The 10083-nt window shown below is 45.3% G+C and overlaps 1 protein-coding gene and 1 pseudogene across 1 annotated transcript; both read left to right on the top strand.

Annotated features, from left to right (window-relative positions):
• Positions 1-1635: 1635 nt before the first annotated feature.
• On the top strand, positions 1636-2346 carry LOC147607500 (uncharacterized). Its single transcript, XM_086790759.1, has 2 exons — positions 1636-2049; positions 2209-2346. The coding sequence occupies exons 1-2, from the start codon at positions 1636-1638 to the stop codon at positions 2344-2346; spliced, it is 552 nt and encodes a 183-aa protein (XP_086646885.1).
• Positions 2347-2388: 42 nt separating this feature from the next.
• LOC147607499 (uncharacterized) lies at positions 2389-5190 on the top strand (annotated as a pseudogene).
• Positions 5191-10083: the final 4893 nt, after the last annotated feature.

Here is a 10083-nt window from a genome sequence, read left to right as displayed (position 1 = left end):
CTCAGCATAGGCCCCTAGGGGCCTAGTGACTCTTGATCCCCTTCTCCATCTTTGTTGATAATCATTTCTGCTTTTAGCTTCTCATTGATGCTTTCAGCAGTCTTCTCCTCCTCCTTTGAGAGTGTTAGCATATTATTGTTTGCATTTGTCCAAAAGCTTTTTCTTTTTAAGCATCTCCTCATGCTGCACAACTGCTTTGCCCTTTTCGCTATAACAACTTTCTAATGTGCTTCTGCCAAATCTGTTACTATCAGTTGAGCATTCTTGTTGCTTCCTTCCTCTAGCTCTACCTGTAGCTATAATAGTTGATCCTGCATGTTGGATTATGTTATGGTTTGCTACTGTTGGCTTGTGTTAGCACCATCATTTATCGACATGGAACAAATCCTAAATTACACGGGCAAATCAAAGAACATATAGCTGGGAGACAAAACGTACAAAGATATACAGAAACCCTAGAAACTCAACAGTAACAAAAGCGCTGCTGACATGTTGGCAGCTTGTGTTGAGGTGCTAGGTGATGCTAGGTGATGTTGGCAACATGTCATCTATGCTGACATGTTGGCAGTTTGTGCTGAGCTGCTAGGTGATGCTACTGTTGTGATTGCCACCTCCTTTGGGTCTTCTCTCAGGAGCGTGCTGCGCTCACCGCTGGAGCCTGCTGCTGCCTGGGAGGAGTAAAATCGTATTTGCTGGCGTCTTTGCCGAGTGGAAGGGAGGCTCTCAATTTAGCACTGCTCTGGTCGTGTGTGTGGAGGTGGTGACTGGCTGCTCATGGCTTTTTGTACTGTTGTTTTTCACATATTCCTCTCTTTGTACAGGTGGTGCACATCCAGGAGAGTCATCCAGGAGATTTCGAAGATGTCACGAGCCAATGTCATTGCTCTTGATGGATTTCAAGCACCATCAATCCCAACAAAGGTATATTGTTGACATATATGATTTTTGTTCTAAATTAGAGTACCTGCTACCATTAATATTTTAGTCTCTTATGCTGATTACTTGTAAATGTTGACTTTTACTAGATGAAGCAAAAAACTTTATTTGATGCTTATGGAAAAGGCAAAGTACAAGAAAAGGGTGCACGAGACATAGCATCAACAACCAAATTAATGCAAGAGATTTTTGGATCTTCAAGTTACAGTGAGCATGATGATATTGACATGGAAAGTCCTCACGACATATTTCAAGACGACATGGACATGATTGGTATGCCATCATCTGATAATGATACTTCTAAATCAACAAAGAAAGAAAAGATCCAAAAATTTAGGCCAAAATGGTTGCATAAGTTTAGTTTTCTTAAGCATGTTGTGAGTGGAGATAAGGAGTTTATGAAGTGCTTATGGTGTGAACGATATAACCTGAAGGGACCATGGGGAAAGGGAAAAGGTTGTAAAACCATGCAAATGAGTGCGATCCGCAAACATAAAAGATCTCTTGAACATAAGTTTGCTACATTACGTTTTGTTAATGGAGGGGTCAAAATACAAGAGCACATGGAAGTCCACATGTAAGGTGAAAAAACGAGTAATCACATGTATGAAGCTAATGTACTTCATAGCCAAAGAGGACTTGGCGTGTAAAAAGTATAGAAAGCTTTGTGATCTAGCTTATGCTTTAGATGTGCAAAGTATGCCTGTAAAAAATGATTACTCTGCATACTTGAATGGAATGGCTGGTAAAGAATTTGCTTCTTGTATCTCTGAATATTTGCAAAATGGTCAGCTCATTGAATTCAAGCAGAGTCCTTTTTACTCCTTGATGATTGATGAGACTACAGACAGATCTTTGGAGAAACATTTGATTGTTTACATCTCATTTTTGTCTTCTCATGGTTTGGGTGTTTGTAAGACACAGTTTGCAAGGTTGATTGTGGTGCCAGATGGGCAAGCTCAAACGAAGTATGATGCAATCTTGAAGGTTTTGGATGATGTTGGTCTTGATGTGCAGCACATGGTAGGTATCGCAACAGATGGTGACAGCTCAATGCTTGGTTGCCACCATGATGGTGTAGTTGCAAAACTGAAGAGAGTTGTGCCTCATCTTGTCAGTACGCATTGCATTGCCCATAGAGAGGCATTGGCTATACTTGATGCATCAAAGTCTTTTCCATGCTTATCTTATGTAGACAAAATTGCAAACAAAATCTATTCTTGGATTCATGCGTCTAGTATACGACACTCGTGTTTTCAAAATTTATTACAGGAGATGAATTTACAAGTTTTGGAGGTGTTGCAAATACACGAGGTTAGATGGCTCTCACGAGGGAGTGTTATGGAGCGTTTGGTGACGCTAATGCCTGCTATTCTTACCTTTTGGGGGAAGCAGGGAGCACCTGCTTGATATGCAAAATTACGCATATATAAGGTGCTTTTTGTGATTCATATGCTTGCTGATGTATTACAAGACTTGGATACGCTTAACAAGTATTTTCAGGAAGAGGTTGTGGACATAGCTTCGGTGAGTGCATACATTGAGGTGACTTTGAGTTCTCTTAGGCGTAAGTTCTTGGGGCAAGAGTTTGCAAAAGGTACCAAGTTTTTACAAAAGTTTATGTCTGACACAACAACTGGAACTTGGTGCTATGTAAATGAAAATGGTGAGAAGTACTTACATGAGATGTTATATGTAAGTATTCCAGGTAAAGATAAAGATGGCACCCGACTTGATCTTGGAAATGGAAATGTTGAAACTTGCGAACAGCTTGCAAAGGACTTTGTGCAGAAAGTTATTGAATGTGTCAATGATCGTTTTCCTGATGTCTACTTCTTTAATGCAGCAAAATTGTTTTCTCCACAGTTTTATAGATGCAAAGCGCTCAAAGACTTCACAGGAGAGAGAGCAAAAAGTGGTAGAATGGTTGGACAGGTTGTTGGGTAAGGTGGGAGATTATCTTGTAGATGCACAAGGTTGTAAAGAAGAGCTCTTATCATTCTCTGACACACTTTATTATGCATGTGAGGGGATGAACATGAAGGAAGCATGGCAGCTTTTTGCAGCAAATTCTAATTGGCATCGCACTTATCCAAATGTAATGAAATTGTGGCAGTTTATCCTTCTTCTTCCTATGTCCTCGTCTCATGTGAAAGAGGTTTTTCTAAACAGAATGCTATTAAGACCTCCGTACGCCAGTGCTTGAAAGTGGGGACTCTTGAGATGCTTATGCGCATCTCTCTTATTGGCCCGAAGCAAAGTGAAATAGATTGGGATGCAGTCCATCACATTTGGGAGCTAAGAAAATGTAGAAAAGCTGCCATGGATTTGTAGAGATTGATGGTGGGAAGGTGATATGTGATAACGTGATTGGTATTGAATGTATAATCAATCTTGAAGAGGTATTACATGCTCGTCACTCATGAAAGTATTGATGTTTGGGCTATTTCATTTATGCTCCAATCATGTTGATCTCTAACATTTGTCTTGATTCAAGATGTATTACTAATGGTTTGTGAGTTACAGGTTGTGATCATAAGAGAAATAAGTTGCATGTTGTGATATAAGCTGCATGTTGTGACATAAGTTGCAGGTTATGAGCATTATGCTTTTTGATGGGGACAATAAGTTGGTATGTGGTTTTCTAGTAGCTATGTTAACTCGAGCTTTCATGTATACTTTGAAATTTTGGTTATGACATAGTTTCAAAGGAGAGTTTGTGAGTGTGTGCAAGCAGGTGAAGGTGACTATGGAGCAAGAGCTTTGAAAGCTGCTTAGTAGCAGGTATCTATGGCTGGTACTACTAGGTAGTCACCTCAGCAAGTATTAATAGCTGGTACAGTAAGTACAACAAGATGACATTAGCAGCAGCAGGTGTACAGGGCCTGTATGTGCAAGCACAGTGGACAGCACAGTAAGTTTAGTAGTTGTACACAGCAGGTACATGTGCTGTACAGGTTCAGAGGTGCTGCTGTACGGAATGGTGCAGAGAGGCACCGCCGCACTAGCAAGTACAGAATCAAAAGCAGAAAGAGAATAGTGGCTGCAGGGCCCTTACACTACTCGTCAGGTTCATCTCTTTCGTATAACTTACTTCATTTGTTTAATGAATCTTTTGTTGCCTTCCCTAACATATACTAGATTTCAGATTGACTTCTCTATTTACATGATGGTAGGACTACCTCACGTGACGAGCAAGTAGATTTTTGATTGCAAGGATGCTGACGAATGACCATTGTTATGCTATATCTCAGAGGTAAGAGCCATAAATTTTTTGATTTAGTTACATGTGAATGCATACATGATTTTGTGGTGGTCCTTTCTTGAGAAATGATGGTTTTTAGGTTTAAGCATATTGCGGCTTGTATTTACACACAACTATTACTTTTCAATGGAGTTTGTAATGCTCTTGAAACCCTTTCATATGTGGCATATGACCATACTAGGCATGGTTGAGATGCATGGTAGTTTGACTGAAGTTTGGGGGATTCTCTCGTGGATGGAGCTGTTTATATATATATATCGAGGGATTCTAGGTACTTCTAGACTAGTTGTTTGGTCTGAAAAGCTACACACACTTTGAGCACAAGCGCGATAGTGCAGTAGAGAAGATACATGTGTGGTAATGTGGGAAGCCCGAGTTTTAAGGCAGAGAGTCATTTGAAGCCCAAGATTTTGACACAAGGTGTCACCAGTACATCGAGGAAGCCCGACATTGGGCTTCAAATTTAAGGCCTGGTAGCAGCCATGTCAGTGTAGAGAAAGAGTGGATATGGATGACCACCTTCTCTACGTTTTCGCTAAACAACATAAAAAATAAAGTGGTGCATGTAGATGTCGTTTTCTGCGTTGTCTGCATTGAAGGCACGGAGGAAGATAGAAGCCGCAAAATAAACTGAACAAGACAAGCAGCATGCGACTATGGTGCTTGGATCAGAGCAAGTATGGCAAAGAGAGACGTTGTCGTGAAGGTCATCTGCACTGTTGTGTGGTTGTACAACAAGAAGCTTATGAATGGAGAAGAAGATGAACTGTTGTCGAAGGTCACCATGAGAGCTATTGTTGTTGGCAACACCGAAGCTCGTGAAGAACATGATGACCAAGTGGGTCCATGTTCAAAGCTGGTTACACTGGTCAGTGGGTCACTTTGCAGAATACAACTGGCATGTAGCATACTGCGTTGGTGAATTCAATGTATCTGCAAAAGGGATGGTTGCTCTCAATGCTGTAGAGAAATTGAATTTTGGCATTTAGCTATGAAAGCAGTTCTGCATTCTCGACATTATAGGAAAACGGCTGTCAAGTGGAGTTAAAGTTTTTTTTTTTACAGACTTAACCCTTATTAAATTTTAAGGGTTCATTCACATAGCACACCATCAAAAATGGCCTGTATCACACACACAAAAAATAAAATATATATCCTTGTTTTTGTATGAAAAAAAGGGGAGTTTTCCAATCCTGAACAAAACCTTTTTGAGTGTCATGGATCAAGTTAGGGAGGAAGGGCTGATGGCCTTGGCCAAGATCGTGTAGGCGGTCCCAAGAAGGGTGATGGGTCTCCACTGCCGGATCTCTAATCTGTCACCACTCTCCTTAGGAATCAAGTGTAGCAAACCCTCTGAAAGCCTCTCTGGCATGGCACATATGGTCATAATCTCATTGAAGGCAGCTCAAAGGCCACCTTCCATGAGATCCTAGCAAAGAAAGAAAGAAATTGGAAGCTTGTCCGGCCCCGAGCATTTGTCCCTAAGAAGGGAGTCAATAAGAAGGACCAAAGAGCGGAGGGAACCACCTCTCTCATGTGCCGCCAGACCCGTCAAACCCTCTCACGCACGTCCATCACCTGTGGGGATAATGGGGCACCCGTGAGGAGAGCTCAAAATAAATCAGTAGTGATGGCTCTCACATGGGGAGGTTCATAAACAATAGCTCCATCGTGCCCACGCAACCTCGAAATAAATCAGTAGTGATGGCTCTCACATGGGGAGGTTCATAAACAATAGCTCCATCGTGCTCACCTGTGGGGATAATGGGGCACCCGTGAGGAGAGCTCGAAATAAATCAGTAGTGATGGCTCTCACATGGGGAGGTTCATAAACAATAGCTCCATCGTGCCCACGCAACCTCCGAATACCAAATCTCCTCCTATGAGGGCCTACAATCTCAAAGAAGTCCCTTGTGACTATCGTCAACTTGGGTCCAAAAGGAAGCTCTCGCATGGTACATTGCTCTCCTCGATGGATCTAATCTCTTTACGAGCTCTCTCAATCCAAGGGCTATCGAGGGAACTCTCCTGAAGCCGCTGAAGAGAAGCAAGACCCCTCCTCAAACTGCTCACCTGCTCACAAAATCCCTCCAATCTTCTCTGGGGGGCTGCCTCTTACAAAAAGCTGCTGATCTCACCAAGGCCCACACCCAAGGTGCACAGCGCAAAGTTTAAAATAAAATCCTGTCCAATATTAAGAAACACAAAGAGGAGCACCTCCAAGCTAGAGGCCACCACCTCCCCATCCCGGTCTCTCTGGCTTGAGCCTCCAAGCTCCATCCTAGCCAAAGGCCAGAGAGGTAGGTGAGCATGTTGGTGATGTGTAGATTTTAAAGATGTTGTGAGGGCTCTACTGCCTGCCCCTGGATGGCGGGGCCACCAACTCGGAATCCCACTCCCTCTCTAGGGCTACACTCAAGGGAAAGGAGAAGATCGTCGCACCACTCTCTGTGGCGCATAGAAGGTATGGAGTGATGAAGCACCACACATACTCGAATCAGAGCTACTATCTCCTCAAAAATATGTCCTTTCTGCTGGAAGGCATCGAAAAAAACTGTAATCCACAGGCAGCCCCAAGATCCTGGGAGAGCCCTCACCACGAAAGCAGCGATGGTCATCTCTATCGGCTCCAAGAATCAATGAATTAAGTGACGGACGGAGCTCGCTGGCTATCTGGAGGGTGACAATAGTGCTCTGGAGAGGCAGAGGGAGGGAGGAGTGACAATAGTGCTCTGGATAGGCGGAGGGAGGGAGGGAGGAGTGCGGGCTCAGAGGAAGAGGACAGGGTAGAGGGGACTGCTGGGAAGAGTCGGAGGCGAGGATGGATGAGGAGGAGGAGAGGGGGGGGGAGGGGAGGGGGGGAGGAGGAGGCAAAGGGGGGTGGAGAGGCGGAGAGGAGGGAGAAGAGGGTAGGTGGGATGATCCATCGGAGCAGAAGGGTGCTGGGGGGGCACGTCGAGAGTTCAGTGGGACCAGCTCACCTCACTGGAATCTGAGAACCTCAGAAGGAATCTCGACGAGGAAATGGCCGCCAATCGGAGGGGCCGGAGGGACCCTCACAGTGGGGGTTGGAGGGACCCACACGCAGTGACTAGAGGGGGCCCATCGCCAAATTGGTGAGTGCTACGATAAATGCTTGAAACGGTTCTCTGACAGAACCGAATCCTCCTGTACTCTTCCAGCCTAAGCAAACACGGTGGTGACGCTCAGCTCTAGTAGTTGGCTAATGGCCCTAGCGCAAACCAACAGTCCGCCACTCTCTGGCAACATCATCGCCCCGAAGTCGGTTCCTGGTGCTTCGGCTATCTAAGGACTTGCCTCTCTCTATCCCATGGTGTGGCTCTAAACGAGGACCGGGGGGGACCACCGGAGGCGGGGTCTCGTGGACTGACATCGGGGGCAAGTTCTCACAAGGTGTCCCATCTACCTGAAAATGAAACACTGGTCGAGAATACCTGAGTACACTTGTTGAATGATGGGGTCTCCTCATAGTAGGCAAGGAATGGATATGACATGGGGCACTGCCTCCGGCGAGGCGATACGAATGATGAGGGATGGAATCCCAGCCGCTTGTGTGAGGGACGAGGCGGGGATTCCATCTCTCTCCCAATGGCTCCACTGATCACACTGGGGGGGAGAAGAGGAAGGTATCCTTCCTCCTGAGGCCTGGGAAGTAGACTGTCATAGGAAAGCCTAAAACACCGACGAGAGGGTCGGATGCGGGGTCAAAGCCATGCTGCCACCGCACAAAGAAGGCCTAGGCCGTACACAATACAACGGGGCTCAACTGCATAACAAGATCTGACACCTCTGGTGAGTCAAACTCAACCTGGTAGTAGCCACACCCCAGAGAATGAATGTTTGTGATCTTTGTAGGTCCACCAAGGAGGCTAGCTCTTGAAGAAGATCTCTGAGTTGTCCACGCACGGGGTGGCTACTGATAATCTTACATACCAGAGTGGAGGCCTCTAGGGATGCAACAATCATAGCGAGAAGTTGCAGGTCCACTTCAAAAAAAGATAAGCAAGTAATGGCAAGCCCCATTCAAGGATGATGGAGTGGTTGCCATGGAGTACTCCTGGTGGTGAAGACCAAAAGAGGCCAAGACTTACCGATTAAAAACTTCCCACTAGCTGAGAAAAAGCACAAGGATGTGGAAGGGCACAGGGCTCAGGTAGGGGGGGCAACTAGAAAGCAAAGGGGCGTGGGGAGGGGGGGTTGCAAGGCAAGAGGAAAAAGAGAAGGGGCAGGCAGGGGGGAGGGAGGCACACGGAGAGAGAGAAGTGGGGGGGAGGGGACATTGAGAAGGAGAGACGGGGGGCAGGCGCAGGCTAAGTGAAGAGGTGGGGAGAGAAGGCGCAACGGGAAGAGCACATGACAGCAAGGAAGCGGGCGCAGGTAGGGAAGGGGGGCGCTAGCGGCAAAAGAGCAAGAAGGGCTACATGCAAAAAAAGGGGGAAGGAGGTGCAAACGAATCAAGCAAGGGGAGGAGGGGGTAGGCGATAGAGAAACGAGAAAGGGGAGGCGCCAGCAGACGCAAAGCTCGAGGGGAGAGGGGGACGTAGCTCAACGCACAAATTGAAGTAGGATGTTTCACAACACAAAACTTTAAAATTCAAATTGCATGATAACATAGATAGAGAGATTATTTTATTGCTAAAGGGATACAATAGATGGAAAATCTCCACAATCGCGTGCTTATGTGAATAGAGATTTTGTCACCAATTTGGTGCCTTCACCAATGTTGACCAGTGTTTCGCACACTCGTTGTTTGGAACCAAGCTGTGAAAGGGGATTTTCTACAAAAGAAAGCTGGAGTATTTACCAGCAAAGTTTGGCCTGAAAGATTACCATAGAACATAAGCAACATGGATTCTAATTCATCAAAGTGACTTATAAGGTTTATAAGTCAGTGTGTTCAAACATCATTAAAGACGGGTTGCTCATATTATTATTTTGGGCATGAACACTGTGGACAAAAGGAGGCGCCTACTTGTGTTCACACATCATTAAAGACGGGCTGCTCATATTATTATTTTGGGCTTGGACATGTGGACAAAAGGAGACACCTACTTGAAACTTGGCCACAAGTCAGCACTTTTGGCAAAAAGGGGAAGAGCATAGCTATATTTGGGGTTGGTCGATTCTATGAAAGGGAGGAGTGATGCGCATCATGGACACACATACAAGCAAACAACAGTGGCAGAGTTCTCTTTCACTCTCTTCTGTTTGTTGACCGTACACATGGGCAGCAGCGTGCTTTTTCTCTCCAGAGCATCGGCCGTACAACAAGGCAGCCACCTTCTCTCCCCCCCCCTTATGTGCACTAATCGTTCACAGTTGCAAATAGTCAACTGCAGCTGTATCAGTTTTCTAGTGGCGATTTCTCATCTTCTAGCCGTACAATGGACATTACTCCCTCTTCGTTGTCTGTACAACAGCAGTAGGTTGACCTGAATTGTTTTCTTTCTCCTCTGAGCGTTGACCATACAACATCAGTAGTGTGCTAGCCGTACAGCAGCAGTTTGCTTTCCTCTTCTAGGTGGCTGGCCATACAGTACAGCAGTTTTCTCTAGGACGACCCGTTTTGTGTTCTCCCCCATCTCCTGAACATTGGCTGTTGAGCCGTGTTCCTTTTCCTGGGGTTGATCGTACAGTAGGATAGCAGGTTATTCTCTCTTCATCACCTAATTCTAGCCACCAGTTCTAGGGCTGTTTTGAAGGAATCAAGGACTGTTTGTTAGAGCTCTTTTAGGGCAGATTTGAGGTTCTGTTCTGGGGACTGTTCTGGCACGAAATTCGAGACTATTTGACACCGTACTGGATTGTTACTTCAAGGCTGACTTGTACTAGTTTATGGTACCTTGATCGTTGAGCAAGTA

The sequence above is a fragment of the Cibotium barometz genome, chromosome 55 (assembly GCF_041138505.1).
Source record: "Cibotium barometz isolate CiBa-2024 chromosome 55, ASM4113850v1, whole genome shotgun sequence".
Taxonomy (NCBI): Eukaryota; Viridiplantae; Streptophyta; class Polypodiopsida; order Cyatheales; family Cibotiaceae; genus Cibotium; species Cibotium barometz.
This window is presented reverse-complemented; position numbering and strand designations above follow the sequence as displayed.

Excerpts from the sequence above, each read along its gene's own strand:
- LOC147607500 (XM_086790759.1), top strand. The coding sequence starts at position 1,636 with ATGCCTGTAAAAAATGATTACTCTGCATACTTGAATGGAATGGCTGGT. Across the intron at positions 2,050-2,208 it reads AGAGAGTTGTGCCTCATCTT|GAGATGAATTTACAAGTTTT; the intron begins GTCAGTACGCAT and ends AATTTATTACAG.